General features: G+C 51.0%; 1 protein-coding gene across 1 annotated transcript in view; it reads right to left on the bottom strand.

The window, feature by feature from the left end:
* Nucleotides 1–521: 521 nt before the first annotated feature.
* Nucleotides 522–19,303, bottom strand: part of IGFBP2 (insulin like growth factor binding protein 2) — a 63,793-nt gene continuing 45,011 nt past the window's right edge. The window contains exons 2-4 of the mRNA XM_069781099.1: nt 6,806–7,029; nt 5,186–5,326; nt 522–2,936 (exon numbers count right to left, since the gene is read on the bottom strand). Of these exons, the coding sequence (XP_069637200.1) occupies nt 2,769–2,936; nt 5,186–5,326; nt 6,806–7,029 (533 nt within the window). The 3' untranslated portion in view covers nt 522–2,768. The remainder of the gene's footprint in view (nt 2,937–5,185; nt 5,327–6,805; nt 7,030–19,303) is intronic.

Here is a 19,303-nt window from a genome sequence, read left to right as displayed (position 1 = left end):
CTGAGGTCCCTGCACCGGGTAAGAGGGACCTTGCAAAGCTGCTCCCCTGCACAAGGAGCAGGAAACCACTGCTCTCATGCAGCCTCTCAGCAACTCAGGGAGCTTCATGAGCATCACGCTGGACCTGGACCGGGCATTCATGCTGCCACCCTCTCTGCCCAGCAAAGCAGGACACAACCAGCCTTTTCCACCCAATCTAGCTGCTGTCAGGCAGGGAGATGGGTCTCTGCACATGTGCTGGCCAGACACTCATTCGAGAGAACTTGAGGGCACAGTTGCATTTTGCAAACTCACAAGGTACCATGTGTGGAGGAGGAACATAGCAGGCCAGTGGGCAAGTGACACCCATTCCTCCCTGCTCATAGAACTGGGACCAGTAACGATGAAAAGCCCAATTCCAGTTGCCACTTGTTGGGCCCAGTGTTTACAATACCCCCAGCACAAAAGCTGAACAGGCCCAAATTTGCGTGTGATGCATCCAGAAATGTGTCCTATGAACAGAGAAGTGGGGAGGGTGAAGATGACAGTTTTCTGGCATCCCATTTAATTTATTCCAACTTTATGCAGCTCAGCTTTTCCAGAAGAAAAAAAGAAAAACACAAAAGAAAACTTCCTGATTCCTAAACAAACCAAAAAGTACAAACTGCAGATGAGAGCCAGCATGTGCAAGGTTTACATGAAAAAGCAGAACACCCTCAGATGTTAACAGAAAACAGGTAGCATAATTTTTACAGTTACTTGGCTTTGCATGCAGGTGTGTTTTCTCTCTCTCTCATGCACTCTCACTCCCTCTCATACACATCCACATGTACACACCCCCACCCCTGACTTTCCAAAGGGGGTTCTTTCCCTATCTCCTCCACTACCACATCCAAAGTCATGTGCAAAGGGCTTAATTTGCAGAGACCACCTGTGCCCATCCCACTTGAGATCTGAAATGTGGGGCCAAGAAGGGGGAGGAGGAGGGCAAAAAAATCTCCAGAGCTCCCCTTCTCCCAGAGCCCATTGGGCTTTTTGCTTTTCCTTCTCTGGACCAAAGTCCTCAGATGAGGGGGTATCAGCAGTAGGGACACCGATGTGATGTTTCTGCAGCACCATTTGGTGTTTCTGGGGCGTGCTGGCAGTCTCCAGGGTCTGGTCCCATCCCTGCAGGCCACGGTCAGGTAGCTTTCCTGCCTGGCCCCCACCATGCAGGCACAGGGTGCTCCCAGCCAGCACCCACACTCACCAATGAAACCGCTTCCTCCATCCTATTCAACCTAACCCTGCAGACAACCTGGGATCTGGAGGCTGTTTGCTACTCAGAAGCATTTCCAGAAACTGGGAGATGCTTTACTTCCTCCCCCCCCCCGCCCCCCCTTAATTTCATTTAAGGAAAACCTGAGGCTTTTTCTGTAAGGAGAGGATTTTTGCAATTGCTCTGCAAATGGTATCCATATTAAAAAAAAAAGGGGGGGTAGAAAATAATAAAATCTCCTTGCTTAGGCGATGGGGAAGTTATTTATTCTCAGCTTCGGTGTGTTCTGTACAGAAAGAAATCAACAGGTGAAATAACAGCAGAGACATCTCTCCTCAGAGCGCCTGGAATCGCTTGGATTTAATCTATACAAATGTGTGTGTGGGCAGAGGGGTGTGTGTGTGTCAGGGCCTTTACAAAGCAAGATATATACTGTAATTCACTTACAAAAAAAAAGAAAAAGTGTGTGTTGAATAGCAGATGCTTACTCCAGTCCCAAGCAAAAATGGAGGGACAAGGGCAGCTGCTTGGGAGTGCAGGTTTTAGATGGGTTTTTTCTTATCTAGAAACAAAGAAAGAATGAATGTGTGAGAGAGAGAGACAGAGAGAGAGAGAAAGAGAGACTCTCTGGCTTGTTATTCTAAATCTACACAGGCATCCTTCCACCCAGCCCCAGCAAGTTCACTTTAGCTCCTTCAGCATAAGCTGTTCCTAAGAAATACTGGGCAATAGCCCTTTAAATCCCCTAGTAAATCAAGCATTTAGCTTCGCCATCACCCAAAGGCCCCCTCCTCCCAGACCAGCGGCTGGAACCGGGTCCCTGTGAGGCTGGCTGTGCCCCACAGCTAGGAAGGGAAGCACACAGGGGTGTTTTGGGGTGGGGGGAGCTGTCTCATCCTTGGCCCTTTCCCTCACTAATGCCTCCTTGGGGGATGCATCCCAACCGCACCAGCATGTTCCAGCTGGGAAGCCAGGGACTTTCCTCCTTCCCTCCCTCCCACACCGCATCCCATGCCAGGACCGATGGCTGGGCTGGGGCGCAGGGGACCGGCAGGACGCAAGAGGCAGGCGACAGTATTTACAGTCTTTGGTCTTGGGGAAGGGAGGGAAAGAGGGGGAAAGGGTGGGGTTTTTCCTTTGTTTTTTTGTCCCACTCCTGCCCATGGCAAGGGGTTTCGTCCCCAGGAGGTGTCGGGGAGCACACGGCGCTCTGTGCTGGAGGGTGTAAGGAAGATGCCGCGAAGCAGCAGGGAGGGCAAGGCTGCGGGGCGAGGAGCAAAAAACACCAGTTCTCTGGCTTACGTTGGGTGAAAGACTATAGGAAAGCAGTCCCTTCTCCTTGCAACCCCCCCACCGCCCTTCCCCTCCTGTTATCCCTCCCCTCCCCAGGAGCTGGGCAGCAGGGGAGGAGGGCAGCACACAGGACCCAACCCTAGTCTCTTCCAGAGCCTAAAGAGACATGCTGAAACCCATGTAAAATCCAGCACTGGGGCCACGGCAAGCCGCCTCCAGCGAGCAGGATCACGTCCGTCTACTGGCTCCGCAGGGCATGTGCTCCCCGGTCCTCCTGCTCATGGGCTGTGTAGAAGAGGTGGCACTCAGGATCCCCGCGGATGGTGGGTGCACCCTGGATCACCTTCCCGTGGATGGGGTCCACGCACCAGCACTCGCCACGCTGCCCGTTCACCGACATCTTGCACTGCATGGAGAGGGACAGGGCAGGCATCAGCTGAGGAAATAGGGGGACAAAACCTGCTTCCCAGCCCCACCAACCCAAAGCCCAAACACAGGGAGAGCTGGGGTTTCTCCAGCAATTTGGCACTAGTTTAGATTTAGGCAAGATTCAGGGATTCTGTACTCAGACACCCCAGGGTTTGTGCTGTACCAGCACCACTGCTCCAGCAGTCCAGGCTGAGGGCTGGACCTCTTCTCCCAGGGGCTGTGCCAGGGACAAGAAGACGATTTTAATGAACCACGAGGACAACTGTCCCTGAGATGCGTCGCGCTCTGTCAACTGTGGATGAAAGCATCCATAGAGTCAAAAATCCCTGGGGGAAGAGGGATGAGACAGACTGACAGAAGAGCTGTGTAAGCTTCTTCTCACCTGCCACTTGGGCTAAACAAACTGAAACATGAGAGCAAGGCTCCCACAGCCAGACACAAACATGTTTCCAAACAGGCTTTCACTCTGTCTCAGAACAGAGGTAAGGACCATGGTGCATCTGGACCTGGACTCTGTCCCCCCCAGCCTGGTCTGGTTAGAGGGAAGTTTCTTGCCCTGGAAGGGCTGCAGGCACTTTGAACCTGAAGCTCATCCCTCCATCCCCAGCAGATATGTCTCTGAACAGAGTGTAGCGGGAGACGCAGAGGTTACTCCAGCAGGCCAGTCTCTGCATGCACTCAGTAAAGCTGAATTCAAGCCATTTTCTGCAGCTGGACTGAGGTCAAAATGCAGCCTTGTTCATGGGAATAAAAACCACAAAAAGAGAAAGAAAAAGCCTCCCCAGCAGGAGAGTGCATCCAGGCACCCTCCACCCGAGCACTGGCCCACAGGAGCTGGGAGCAACTGGGAATGCTTTTGTTGGCATCTGCTTTCCAGCAAACGAAAAGGAGCTGATGCTCAACTCTGGAAACCCAGATAGAGGGAAATGGGTATCACTTCACATTTGCCTTGTTTGCCCTTAACCAGGGCAGGGGGTGGGGGAAGAAGAGAAAGCAGTTTTTGTCCCCTCTCTTTTTCTGCAGCAGTGACCAGTGTGTCACCTGTCTGCACCCTTCAGTGCAGGCTAACTTGTTTCCCAGGTACAAGAGCAGCAGAGACTCTTCTTTTGTAGCACACAGTGCATCATTGCATTGTGCAGGCTAGTTCCCCAGACACAGCTCATCTCCTTATGGGGAATTCGCCAGCTCTGCTCCATCCACTCCTTCCAAGTGTGCTCATGCTGGGGGATCCAGCCAGCCCATGGAGCTCTTCAGGGGGAGGTGGAGGGCAAGGGTCCAGGTGGGACAGGGAAGAGAAGGGATGGAGGGAGATTATCTCAGAGCATCCTACTTTTTTTTTTTTTAATGCTCCTGATCAAGGTGTAGAAGTAGCCCTGAGAAAAAGGCTTAGCCATGAAAACAGCAGGTTTTCTGGGGTCCCCTCCAAAGGCTCAGCTACACATGGCTATAAGGGGTGCTCATATCCAGGTACTATTCACCCATAGCTGCCAGTCAACCCTGGACAAGCTGGTGTTTTGCTGCCTAAGAGGTTTTCCCTCGTATTTTTTTCCCCATGCCTCATCTGCTGACACCTGCTGGTTTTGCATGAATGAAGTCAAGAAGGCGGAATTCAGACACACATTGAGTCATTTGAGTCCTTTTGGGTCCCATAAATACTTTCAGAAGCATGCTGCACCCCAACACCCACCTTGCCTGGAAGGAATGCCTCCTGGAGCTGTAGGACCAGCCTCGATTTGTGGAGGAAAACCAGTAAAGTGTGCTAGAAACCTTCCTGACCCCAGGAGCAGTGCTTTCTGCTTCACCTGCAAGACTGGCCAGCATTCAGCCCCTCCCTGCTTCTCCCCTCTAGCAGGGCCCAGCCAGGACAAGACCTGGCTCAAAGCACATGAAAATAGACCTGGACAGATAAGCAGCTCTCGCAGGGAAGAAGGGACTCTGAACTAAACAGATTCTCCATCTCTGGGGTGCCCACAGCCACATGTGGAAACGGGTCTTGCATCCCCACTTGCTAACCCATGGCTGCAGATGCACCTGGGTGTTACTAAACCTGTCCATGCCATGTGTGATATTTGCTGTTTACCCCACACCTCGCACCATGTGCGTGACATCAGCCCAGCCCTGAGCTGTGCATGTCCTCTGTGGCTGCACATGGTGGGGACGCACGCTGAGCCGACGGCTGCTGCTGCGAGTGCAGCCAGCCCCAGGGCTCTGGCTCTCCCCACTTACCTGTTTGAGATTGTACAAGCCGTGCTTGTCGCAGTTGGGGATGTGGAGGGAGTAGAGGTGCTCCAGGGGACCTCGCTCATCTGGCAGCCGCATAGTGGAGATGCGTTCCAGGACCTGATCCAGCTCCTGCTGACAAGGGGTCTGCAAAGAGCCCAGGAAGCAGAAAACAAAACAAAAAAAAAATCAGGGCAATAAGACCATTCAATGTCAACACTTTGGACAGCAGAAACACCAGTAGGGATGAACACCTGTGTGCACCTCCTCGTGACACAGGTTTGCTACTGGGTCCCACTGCCGACTTCACCTGCAGGCAGCCAAAATCAGAGTGCTGCATGTCCACACATGCCGATGTGTGGAGATCCACATAGTGAGACATGCACATCTCTCCCATATGTCTCACGTGGCCAAGAGCCAACATGACATCAGGTCACAGGCCCTGGAGACACAGAGGAGGAGAAGCCTCACAGATGCTCCCATGGGTCCCACTGGTGGTGACAAGTGATACGAAGCAGGACTAATCCAGACAGACCAGGAGGGTTTCCGTGAGCATAGCCCAGTTCCCACACCTGTGATGCAGTTTTGGCCCAGAAGTGCAACACAAAGCATGTGAGACCCCATGGGAGTGGAGGGGACGCCCTGGGAATGCGAGCGCCCAGCAAAGGCAGCCTCTGGAGGCATCCCTCTTGCTCCACAGCAGCCCCAAGCCAGGACACCCAGCCAAGGCCGTCTGGTTGAATTATGTCTGATGTGAGCCAAAGCGAGTCCACACCTCTCCGCTTTTGCAGTTGCTGGGTGTTTTTCCCCCCGAAGGAGCAGCAGCAGTGTGGGAGCTCTCTAAGTTGATGGTGCCCGCACCTTATTTTGAACCTTTGCCTGTTCTTGGAGGGGATGAGGGCTCTCTTTTAAAGCCCCTTTCCGTCTCTACGCTCCCCAGATATAAATACCTTATATGTATTATATGTATACCTTATACATAGAGATATGTATTATGGACCTTTTGGGGTGGCTTTCCATCCCCATCCCATCTAGCTGCCTTGACCAAGCTGCCCACTAGAGGGAAACCACGGCCAAGGACTGGAGGACAGAGAGCGAGAAGAGGCAGGGAAGACTCCAGTCGCTCTCCCTGCTATGTGACAGCCCCACAGCCCATCCTCGGGGCCTCTGGGCTTCCCCCTCAACCTGGACTGGTGCTACCCTGCAGCAGGCAGGCAGCCCCCCCCCCCAAATCCCCTTGGGCCACCCCTGGCACTCGCTTCTGGAAAAAGGGTGTGAGAAAGCTGGTCCGTGGGCAAAGGGCACGCTCACACCCCTGCAGAGGTAGGTGTCAAGCCAGCGGGACCCCCCTTCCCCAGCCCTGCCGTCAGGAGGTGAAGCTGCAATGAAAATAACACCTCCTCGCCAGCACATCAAAGTTCATCAGATGGTGTGTTCAGCCCCAGCTTCAGGCCAAAGCAAACATTTGCTTTTCCTTTTTTTCTTCTCCCCCCTTTTTCTTTCTCTTTCTTTTTTTTTTTTTCCTAAGACAGTTTGTTGCAGATGTCACTAAGGCTTTGTGTTCAGTATTTCCTGGCGAGCCCACAGCTGCCTCCATTAGCTCCCCACGCCCCCCTGCCCTCTCACCCTGCCCGTCGACAGCCGTGACTTCTTTGAGTCCTCGTGGTTGTGATGGGGCTTGCCGACTTTGCCCATCTGCCGCTGCTGCTCGTTCACCTTCTCCCTCATAACCGCCAGCTCCTTCATGCCTGTCTTCATGGGCTTCCTCCCACCGGCTCCACTCAGGATCCCTGCGGTGCCATCCACATGGTTCTCGGCAAGGATGCTCTCGGACCGGTCATCACCATTATCTGCAGGAGACAGGGCAGACAAGGAAAGGGTCAAGCTCAGCCAGGTGCTCTCTCACATGTTCATCCCATCCTGGATCGCTTTCAAGCATGGCCGGTTACCAAGCCATAAAATCTTTGCATGCAAAAATTTTAAATTGCATTAGCCCTTTCATCTGGAAGGTGAGAATAGATCCTTTCATTCTGGAGTTATTACCACACTAAAAGACAGTTTAGAGAGCAGGGGAAATCGCTGCTGGAGAAGTTCTTTCTGGTTTTTCTTTGACCTTCTAAATTACTTCCCGAAGAATGTAATTTTCCCATCAGAAGTCCAGTTGGGTTAGGGATGCCAAGCGTACTTCGGCTCCAAAACTTAAAACCACAGTGATTAGTAACAATACCTTGAGTCCATCTATCATCCCCCAGAGTATCTCCAGGAATACTTACTCAATATTAATGTGCTAAAATAAATTCTCAGGCCTGCTTTCAAAAATACCTTGCCTCTGTTTTATGGCCACCCTAATTTCCCTCAGAGATCCTGCCATTTCAGTGATCGTCCTTGCCGTATCGTCTTTCACATCGTTTGTCATACAGCACATTACTCATCTAGCTTCTACCTACTTCTGCATTTGCCCACTTCTGCTGACCGTGGAACAGTCCCACGTGTCCTGGGCCCAACTCTGCCACTGCTGCAAGCCACATGGCCCCCAGCTAACTCAGCCATTTCAAAATGAGTTAGCAGAAATCTGGGGATAAACACTGGAATTTTTTCACCTCCTCCACACTCTGCTTTGTTCATTTTCCCAGTTCACTGGGTGCCGTTTCTGAGAGCAATCCTTGCCAAAGTAGGACACAATTGTCGCGATGCTGCAGACACCAGTCCCTTTGGACTTTGCGGTGGCAATGAGGACAGATCTCAATTCCTCCTGCTTGCTCCAGAAGCCCAGAAGGTGACAGCCGACTCCTCCTCGGTGCTTGGTCTGATCTGGCTGAGCAAGCACATTTAACACTGTAGCTGGATCTAACATTGAAGCTGGCCCTGCTTTAAGCAGGGGCTTGGACCAAGACCTCCAGAGGTCCTTTCCAGCCCAAATTTTGATTCAACCCATGCACACACATCACCTCTCACCACAATAACCCAGGCCAAGTATGTCTCTCTATCTATCTCTGTTTATAGGAGCTCTTTAGCAGCTCCCCAGGTTCCACACCAGTGACAGACTAGGCCACTCTGGTCCTACAATGGTGGCAAACGTAGATGTCTTTTAGCATAGGCCAAAGAGGAACGGTAGCACCCAGCCTCCCAACATCAGCATTCTCTCTGGCACCTCTGATTTCAGCTTTCCAGCACTCCGGAACTCAGGCACTTATACAGAAGTAAAGAAATTACATCAAACTGTGCACAACAGAGGGCAAGCAATGCTTTAGCTTGTGTAACAATGCTTAATTTATGGCGCTCTCCTGCTTCTTGAAAGACCAAGCACGGAGAGCATTTACAGATTTTAACATTTCCTTTTCAGAAGCTGCATGTTTTATCAGGGCATAGCTCTACTGTCATGACAGAGTGTGAAAAAGCATAATAGTAAGTGTTTTATTTCTGCCACAGCTTTTCAAGCTCTTTTCAGGTGTTACAACCCCAGGCTCACACAAGAGAAACTGCAAGAAGAGTTTTGTCTGAACTTCCTCAGCAAATGTGTGGCTGCCTGCAGACTGATGGCAAGAGAACGGCTCAAGTGGGCTGGATCAAAGAGCCACCCCAGCCCAGCATGCCATCCACAAGAGACCATCAGCAGCTGCTTGGGTATACACATCAGAAGGACCATTCCCAATCCGTGCTGCAGACCGGCAGGAAAAGCACTTACATGGCTGGAGAGTGTATCTGACCTACAGGATTTAAAAGCCACCAACAGACCCATCCCTCAATGGATTTGTCCAGTATCTTTTTGAACTTCCTCACCATTTTGGCCTCAAATCTCCCAATACCGGGATCGTCCCACTTCCCAGAAATACTAGATGCGTTTGGTCTGCAGGTTTTTAGCTGCTTAGGTAGCAACTGAAAAGCAAACACGGGGCAAAACCAATCTGGCATAGTCCATGACTTTCCTCAATACTGGTTCCAGATGAGAACTGGGACCAGGTTTGATAGCCAGATGGGCGAGCTCAAAGTCTGGGCTGCTGCCTGGCGATTGCCGTCTGGCTGTCATCCTAGGAGCTGGACAAGGAATATTTTGAGCAGGAATCTTCTGTTTATACACCAGTCTCCCCGTTAATTAGAAACACATAGTGAGACAAGAGAAGGCCATGAGGCCGCCTTCAGACAGGATCAAATGAAAAAGCACCATGCAAGAGACGGGCAATGCTGGCCAGACTCTGATCCTCAACGAGCTGCTCGGGAGGGCTTTAGCCTTCCAACGTCTTTTGTGCTCCTCTCCTTGGTGTCCCACCAAGCTGTCAACAACAGCAGAACCAGCGCAGCAGCAGGGCAGCATCTCAGACACGTTGAAGTGCCCTGCTTAATTCAGAAAACCAATGGTACAAACTGATGGAAAAGCAGCGAACTGGAAGCGGCGCCTTCCCCCATCGATTCTCGCTCCTTCCTGCCTCCAACTAAAATATATAGACATCTGCCCAAATAAGCACTGTGCTAGTAAATGAAGGCGAGCTGGTAAGCCTCTTGTCGGCTGATTCATTCACAAAACCTGCTTCTGATAATATTTTCGCTCATTTTTCTCACTTTCCAATGCTAACAAATATCAGCCCAAAGAAAACCACTGATGGGAGCAGAGTGTGCAAGCCCATGTGCATGAACACACCCAGGGACAGGGGAGATTGGTCTTGGCTCCCTGGGCATCATCACAGGAGCAAGCCTGGAGCAGAGGCCAGGAAGGTCTAGCTGCTATCGACTGCGAGCTCTTCTCTCCAAGGCCAAGCCAGCCACGGTGAGCTATACCTTCACCCTGCTGCCAAGCTGGACTGATCCACCTGGGGCTGATACCAGAGCCCCATCACAGCTTTTCCCTCTCCCAAATCCACTGCTGCTCTAAGGAGGAGCTCTCCTGACCTGGGGCTCGCAGGGATGGCTCAATCAATGGGGAAGGCAGATGGGACAGAAGAGGTTGGCTCCATGTGCAAAGCACCAGCGTTTCCTTCACGGACAAGCTGCACGCATGGGAGAAGGCTGAGCATCAGGTGTGATAGACCACATTGCAAAGAGCAAATGGGCCGGGTAGCAACAACAAGAGTGGAGACATCAAGACTCAGGTCAGGAGAACACAGAGCACGCCATGAACCAAACAATGCCTTTTACAGCCAGACAATGCTTTTTAACGCTGCCCAGAAGGGAGTTGTGCATACTTGCTTATGACTACCCATGAACCAGCTAAGCCACCCACCAACCTACCAGCATGGGATGGGCAGGTATGCAATCGCCTCAGATATAAAATCCTAATTTGTTTGTCATCCTGGCAAATGCCCTTTTGCTGACCAATTTCAATTCACACTAAATATAACTGTGAACGGAGAGGTGCCAAACTCCAAAACAATTATGTTTTATAGTTCTTCCATTTTCCTATGGCATGTGGAAAACATCTCCTGTGCTATTTTGGATCAAAAGGTAGAGAGCTTTGTGCAGGGCGGGACAAGCGTGGCAGGAATCAAAGCAGATAGCTGAAGTTCTCCTGAACACTTATGTGGAACCCATGAAACACCTCTCTCCATGCCAAGAAAATAATTTCTTTATGGCCTTTTTCAAGGAAAATTCCCATTGGCTTCAATGGGGCGAGGACTTGGCCAAGGTGAAAGCATGTTCAAATAGCCATCAGCTAACATCTGTAGGGAGCTGTACAGTCTCGCCAACATTTTCAAACGCGGCTACCAATTTCCAGCACTGAAATTTTTGGGAATCTGGTCCGAGATGTCTAGGCACCTCTGCTGAGACAGCTGAAAACAGAGGGGCTTAAAAACCAACCTGCCACTTCCAGAGCTACAAGAAGAAAAAAGCACCACAGAAAAAAAGTCAGCTGTCTGAAGTTAAAAATACATCTTTATCCCTTTGAAGAGCCCCGAAGCGTATCTGGGCTGCGGGACGGGATCAAGCCAGTAGCACTCACTTAGCACGAGAGGGCCAGCCTGTATCACGGGGAGCACGCACCATGCCAAGGACCACAGCCGCCTTCTCCAGCGCTGCTCCCTCTCTGCACTTGCTTTCCTTCGATGACAGCTTTCGCAGAGGTTTCACATGCATTTGCTTATCTGCCTGGGGTGTCTGCAGTGTTTAAGTGCTGATTAAGGTCCTAGACCCACAGAAAGTTACATCCAAGTGGCCTTCAACGCCCTGCCCGGAGCCCTGCTGGCCTCAGGTCCTGGCCGTGTCCTGGACTGGACGGGGCTTACATCTCCCTCCCACAGCACTTGTCCTTCGCAGCCTGAGAGCTGACACAGCCTTTAAACCTGACCTTTAACATGCACAACAGCCGTGGCCTAAGAATTACTTGCAGGAAGGTGGGGAAAGAGCAGACAAACCCCGACCACAGCCCCGGTGACCTCTGCCTCATCACTCTGCAAAGTATTTCTAGGAGAGCCCTGGGCGAAGGTTCCTGTGCAATAGCTCTAGTGTGGGTGTTGTTGACCTGGAGCTCGGATACCTCAGAAAATGTTTGCCAGCAGGGATTATACCGGCATTGCAATTTCCTCACAGCAGGAGCTGCCAAGAACAAAGTCCCCCCCAGGCCCTCCCTACCCCAAAAAGGACCCAGGGTTTGCTGATTACCGCTGCCAAACTGCAAAAGCACTGAGCCACAGCACAGCATCTGTCAGCGCTCAGCAGGCGGCAGAAGGGAAATGCAGGGGCACTGGTACATGGTCTGGCCCCAGGTGTAATCAAGCTGGGCTGGATGCAGCTCTCCAGGGACAGATGAAACCAAAGCAGCCACTCAAGTTTCACTCTTCACTTCGCATTAAAAAAAAAAAAAAGCCCGACTGGGAAATGCCACAAAGGGAGCATGAGCAATGGGCCATGTAGGAGAACAGGCTATGGGAGGAGAAGGGATGCAGAAGGGAGGTATAGCAGAGAAGAAGCCCCCCTGCCCCACATCAACAACTCCCTCGGAGGCCAGCTATAGATACTCAGGAGGAGCAGAATAAAGGACACAATTACAGGGCAATCCCTCCCCAGCTCTCCTCCTGGCAATCAGCAGTTCAGGAGCCAAAGGTTGCATCTAGACTAGGTTTAATACCGACTAGACTGGGTTTAATACCCATCGACAGGCCTAACTGGGGAGAAGTCATGCATGATCCCTTTCTGGATTTAACTACAGGGACGACACCACCACCACCACCCCCCCCCATACCTCCTCCTGGTCCCCTGTCCCCCGCCAGGAGCCTGTTCTGCTCAGCCTCATCCAGTTCTGCACAGGTGACATGTGGATGTTTAAGCACCTGATTTGGTTGCAGAGGACACACAGCCAGCATTCCTGGGCAGCCCAGGGGTGTCTGTGCCACCCAGTTGTGTCTGTGCCACCCAGTTTTTGGGAGGGCTGGCAGGAAGGCTGGTCTCCCAAATCTCTCGGAACCATGGGCTCCCATGAGACACAGAGATGGAGATCAGCTCAGAGCATCTCTCCACCTGCCGAGATGCTCCTCAGGGTGGGTTCCCAGGATCCTCTGCCCGTCTGCACTCCCCAGGGTTATTTCATCACACCAGCTCGCTCAGTAACAGCAAGGCAATCGCACACCACAGCCAGAAAATTCCTGCATCGGTCTCCAAGAGCTTCTTTTACCTCTCCGATAAGCTGTCCACAAAGCATTTGGACACCCTGGGGCTGAGAGCCCCGGGGCTCTGCAAACACCCTTTATTTTTGCTGTGGGATCTTTTCAGCCCATCTCTACCAGCAGGGAGGGCAGGACTGGGGAGGGAACGGCATGTTCTGGCCAGGGGTTGCTTAGCAAGCTCCTCTCCCTGCCCTGAGTGGCTGGCACCGAGAGGTGATCCAAGGGGCACCCAGTGCCTCCTTTTGGTTCAGGCGTCCTGCAGGAAATGCTTTATGCTCCTCCAAAGTGCCAGGGACATTGACTCGGGGCAGCGCAGCTTTCAGTAGCCTGCTTCACTCTCTTTTCTCTGCCCATTCCTGGTGGCTGGAGAGAGCAACTTTCCCTCCTCCATCCACCTAGGTCCAGAGCCAGAGAAAAACCTCCTACCCACTGTGCAGTGCCCTAGAGTGCACCTGTGCCCCATCGCACACAAACTCCTCTGGCACCCTGGAGCAAGCACAGAAGTGATAGTGAAATGGAGCTGATTGTCAGATGAGGGAAGAAGAGGGACTGAGATGTCCCCTCCCCTGGGCTTTACTTCAAACATACTTTTTTTTTTTAATTTTATTTTAAATCATGTTTGTAGACTGGTTTCCCAAGGATACGGGGCTTGTGCAATTACACAGCCTGCCTCTATGTGTTTCTGCATGTGCATGTGTTTGCATGACTGCCTGTCTCCTATTAGTCCTCCTCCACCTCCTGATATATCTACAAACACATCAGCAAATGCCAACTACATCTCAAACAGGAACACAATTCTCAAAAATAGTAAGTTTCCACCATTTCATGGAAATATGCAGCCAGGCTGGAGAGAGATAAAATAGCAGGGTTTGTTTTGTTAGCTTTCTTTCAAAACAATTTGACTGATGGGCCGTGTAGCACATCACCAGCCCACTCTGTGTGGACCCAGCAGAGCACAAACCACCGCTGGGGAAGGTCTGGTCCAGCCCTGCTCCTGCCAACAGCGAGCCTGCAAGTGTCGTTTGCAACATCCTGTTCCCTCCCGCGCCAGCTGTTCACGGCGTGCCAAGAATGATAAGGGAAAACGCCATTCAGGTCCCTCAAAAATGCAGGGGAACGCTTCAAGTCCCCTCATTTACCCAACTTCCACTTGCAATCCTGCTTTTCTTTCACCCACTTCTTCCCCCGAGCATGGGGCTGCTGAGCATCCCAGTGCCCACGTACAGCAGAGACTCTCCAGACTCACCTAAAAGCGGAGGCGGAGGAGCCAGAGGGTCTCATCTTGTGGCTGATGGCAGTGGGTTTGCACATGTGCTTAACATCAATGTGCATGAAGGCAGCTTGCTCAGGGGAAAGACCTTAACATGTTGCAAAGGTTTTGCTGAGTGAGGCTCTCCAAGCTCCCTGCCACTATAAAAGCATTCCCCCTTGTTAGTGAACCATATCTCGGCCCTTTCAACACACTTCTCCGATTAGCTGTCTGCAAAGCTGCAACCTTCCCAGCAGAACCAAATGAATTAACTTGAAAACACTTCCAAGCTTAAATTAATTGCACTGCAGCTTCCCGATTTGACCTTGACCCCATCTGTAAAATCCAGAGTAGTGGCTACTTAGCCATTAGGGGCTTATGCCTGAGTAAAACAAGCCATTAACCTTATCAGGCCAAGTCTCTGCTCTCTTTCCCCAGTCACTCACATGTGCCTGTGTGGTCTTCGGTGACCCAGCCACCCCAAAAATCCTGCACCAACTTCTAGTATAAGCTCAGCTCCTAAATCCTCAGTTCCTATGAATTTCCACAATGAAAACCAGACCACAAAACCACATCATTCATTTCCTACGGGTTTTATTGCTGTGTTTGAATTACCTTTATTTCCCCCATTTGTTTTAGGAAACACAGGCTCATCTCTGACCCCGAGTCCAAGCCCATTGGGGCTTTTGCATCCCACAGTACAGACTATGTAAGCACAGAAGAGCTTTCCTTACTGCAGCCTCCATGAAGGTGCCTGCATGTTAATTATTACCCAGATGATCTCTGTTTGGCATAGGGATGCTGCACCTCTTTCCTGCAGGGGAGCCAGAGGCTGGCAGAGTCACAGCAGCTGTGACTCTTAACAAGGCTGAGTCCCAGGTGTGACACTCTGCAGCCCACCAGAACAGGCTGATGAAGGACTGATGATTGATGGACACAGAATCACAAACAAGAAACTCTTCTCTGAATTCACACTAAACATTTCTGCCTCCCTCACACATTTTTTGAAAAAGTATAATATACAGGACCTGTTCAGACTCTTCTCCTATTTTAAGATGATTGCCTTTCTAGGTGCAGGCAGTGACAAGCAAAGACCAAGTTAGCTGGAGACAGACTGTCAAAAATCAATTTGAGCCTGCACCAAGGAAAGATGTGCTATTGGAGGAAATGCTCGCATCTGTCCATTGGGGTCTTCAAACCCACAGAACGTGTCTCTTGGATAGGGTGCTTTAGCCAAATACAAGACATCTTGCTCCAAGGACAGGCGGCTAAGGGAAATTTTGTGGTCTTTATCATATGAGAAGCTAGGGAAGATAGTCTTGGGGTTGTTTCTGGCAATGCCCTCTGCCTGTTCTGGCTCCTCAAGGATGGCTTAGCTCACCAGAAAGATGTCCTCTGGCTCTGGAAGCCCAGCTGTGCTGTTTGGTGCCTGTTCACAACCCCCATCAAGATCAACAGTTGGTGGGGGAAGCGGCTCTGGACAGGGCACAACCAGAGGAGCCTACAGCAGGGTATTTCTGCACACCTTTTGGCCACTCTGCACGCAGCTTTCCCAGAAGTCTGACCTTCTGCCCTACAGAAAGGTGAAAAAGCTTCAAAATCAGGACAAAAATACTAGAAGGAAAAAAGACTTAAAACCCCCAAAAGGTCAGAGCAGTGCCCCACCCTGCCTGCAAGAGCTGTCTCTCGCCTATCTCCGGTATTGCTCCACTCCCTTCTCAGACACATTGGCTTCTCTGGTTATTATGACTATTGCATGCAAATGGAATGAAGTTCAGCCATTTGTATTATTAGTTTTTAAATAACATCTCACTTTTCCACAGTCGATTTTCCAGACAGCAGCTCAGTCCAGGGCTCCCCTCACCACCCACCCAAATCTCACTGTGCATTTCCTCAAAGTCTGCCTTTTTCAAAATGCACTATTATTACAGTAATTCCTTCCTACCTTCTCCTCAGAAACGCTGCCAGAGCCCAATGGCAATTACCACCAGTGTCACCTCGAGGTCTGCTGGACCTACTGTCCCCATGCACCCCTCTAGCCAAGCACCAGCCTTTGAAGGCAACCCTGCATCTGCTTTTTCCCCAGAAACCTGCATTCCCCAGGGACAAAGCACAAGCCTCCAAATAAAACCAGAACACTGAAGTGTAGGTGGAAAGAGACAGTAGCTGCTGTAATTTAGTTGTGAGTCTCTTCTGCCCACCAGCATCTCCCAGCTGCCTCCAGCACTCACATACATTATCCTTCCCTCCTCATGGGGCCTATTACCAAGTTGCCATATCCTACATTTAAGCCTCAAGTTGAGCTGTTCACAGACAGTGTTTTTTTCATTTGATGTTCAAGCTAAATACCATTGCAATTGTTTCAGGTTATGTCAAAACACTTTGTTCATCTGTTCTTAGGGCAGTATTCCACTTAGTTTTGCAGTTACTTTGCTGGATTTCTTTAATCCTTGTTTTAACCTTCTCTGAGGTAAGGGCAGAACTGAATTTGAACCCTCATGTCAGAGTACACCATGAGAAGGGACTGAACCGGTCTCGCATGTATATTTATTATGCACATTTACTATGTATCTTAACTATGTGCATTTACTGAAATAAGGCAACTGCCCCTTTCCAGGCATGAAATCTTTATTGATATAATACTGCTATTGAAATAAACGGGAGTTTTGCCAAAATTAAGACTTGCGAATTTGTCCCACTGCTGAATGACACGCACACACATGCGGCAATGCCGTGAAGGGCTCAGACTCATGGACAGGCTACCAGAAGGCAGCAATTTACTGCAGATCACCTGATCTGTAATAACTGCCTGTGGCATACAACAGCCATGCACATTCAAGTAATGCAAGTTACCTTCATGGTCCTTCAGTGACTTCCAACCTCCAGAGCCTACAGCCTGGCCAGATAAATGTCACTTGGCCTTCGGAAGGGGAAGTTTCCTCCCACACAGGTGGGAGGGAAGCAGTGCAAGGCAGCATGCTGCTTTGCTCTGCTGTCATTGCTTTGGTCTCTTGCCTTTATAGAAAAAGGGGCTGGATCTCACTTTGCAAATGACTCTGTATTTTGGGCCACCCATGAAGTTGCCCAAGCTCCAACCTCAGGAGTATGCAGACTCCCGCTGAGCAAAAGGCAGGAAGACAGAGTCATAAAACTGTGGTAGAGGAAGGAAGAAAAGAAAGGGGAACATCAGTCAGCTGCATTCCCAAGGAGGAGGGAGGCATTGCAAAGCTTAAAAAACAGACCACCACAAAACACAGAGTGATGGAGACAGATGTGATAAGCCAGCTAAACCACTGGAAGGGAAGCTCAGATGTGCAACAGTCAGCTTTCCACTCAAACAGCTCCAGAAAGCATTTCATGTACATCCAGCCAGGACGCTCAGCACCAAGTACCCTGGCGTGTTTGCTGTGCACCTGATCTACACAGCACCCCTTTCCTGGTGGGAGGATCTGGCTACCACCTAAAGGCTTGGAAGATACCCAGGCTTGTGGCAAAGAGCCCTTTAAAAGGGGGAGCTGCTGGTATGTGGGGGGGGGGGGGGGGGTCCCCAAGTTAGAGCACACCACCCATGCCTGTGTTAACAAGCCAAATAGTTAAAACACTGAGCTTCTGCAAGAAAATGCCAGGGAACCCCTGGCTTCAGGAAGGACTGACATTCACATGGAGTCTACCCCAAAATGCTGGACAGCTTCAGCTGGCTTGTGTCCTTCTCCAAACCATCCCTGCACACGCATGGTCTAAGCGTGGCCCAGGCGAGCCTCCCCAGTCAAAACCCAGCCAGCTGCTCTCCAGCAAGCATCACTCACACTGTACATTGCAGGCATTGTACGGCATATGAATAACAGGTTTCACCTGGCCTTTATCCATCTTCTTGCAGCTGAAAGCATCTCAGCTTTCTGCTGCATTTTTGAACCCCCAAATTTGCAAACAAAATGTGGCAGTCATTTAAGGGCATGTAACTCCCCAGGCATAGGGTCTGCAGAAGGAGCACATCAAGGAGGCCACCGCAGCCTCCCAGGAGCACTAAGGTGGGAGGCTGTCATTAGATAAATTGCCCTGGAGTGCTATAATTAACCCACCCTCACTGCTCTCAGACAGACCACCGCAACTGAAAAGCGCTGTAACCGCAGCCATCCCAGGGGCAAGGGGGCAGGAGCCGAGGAGACAGCGGGAAACATCAGCCCCGAGCACCCACAGACCCTCTGAGGGCTTTCATCAGCCCCCAGAACAAAAGCGCTGCTGTGCCATTCCCATCAGGAAGCAACAGGCACACGCACCCGCCTCCATCGCACTTGGTCCATAAAACTCCACTTCATTACAGCCACTGTTGCCACATCTGTTAGTGCTTTAAAGCACGTACATCTGGCTTAATTGAGCACTTGACTTTATTGCTGCTTTATCTCCATTTTCTGAACAAGGCCTTGGGGAGAGGGTTTTGTGCATTTGGGGTTTGGTTTTTTCCTGCTTCCTTTTTAAAATTTTTTCCACTGAAATCCCACCTGAAGCAGGAACAAAAGCCCCTGTGACAGATGCTCACACGCTGGGGGCTGCTTTTGAGAAAGTCTCCCCTCTAGACAATGAACCCCATCCTAAATATTCTGGTTTATGTGCTCCAAAGCTGCAGAGCCTCGACACACCAATCCTTCCCTCCTACTCTCCCTCTGTCATCCTCCCCCCGTCCCCGTCCCCCCCCCCCAAAAAATCAGATACTGGCGGAAGGTGTTGCAGTACATGCCAGGGAGAAAAGAAAGAAGAGAAAAAGGATCTTGCTGCCCCTGCAGTCTCTGAAACTTTGCTCCTGCCAAGTTACAACAAACAGGAAAAGCAGAATCAAAACACAGCCCCCATGTCCCCCTCCATCCACCCAGCACAGGCTGCACTAGTGCCAGCTACCGCTCACAAACAATCATGCTGCGAGCCTCCTCTGGCACATCCTTCCAGGTGGCCTGAACAACAGAAAAGCCCAGCTCAGGAAGCCTGTATGCAACGCATGGGGCGATTGAAATCCCTTCCAGTAAGCACAAAGGTCCTTCATGCCCCCAGAGAGGGGGGAGGTTACCTGCAAACCCCTTTGCCAGCACCTGCGCTGGAAGATGCTTGTGTTTCCCTGTGAAAGGAGAAGCCAGGCACGCAGTAGCTGGGAACGGAGAGGAGTACTGGCTGCAAAGTTGGCTGTTTTCCCACTAAGCCACCCGAAGTGCTTCCCAGCCACTGGGAAAACAACAGGACAGGTCCCTCCTGCGGGAAGGAGTTGGGGCACCATCGCTGGGCTGCAGCATCCTC

The sequence above is a fragment of the Haliaeetus albicilla genome, chromosome 4 (assembly GCF_947461875.1).
Source record: "Haliaeetus albicilla chromosome 4, bHalAlb1.1, whole genome shotgun sequence".
NCBI lineage: Eukaryota > Metazoa > Chordata > Aves > Accipitriformes > Accipitridae > Haliaeetus > Haliaeetus albicilla.
This window is presented reverse-complemented; position numbering and strand designations above follow the sequence as displayed.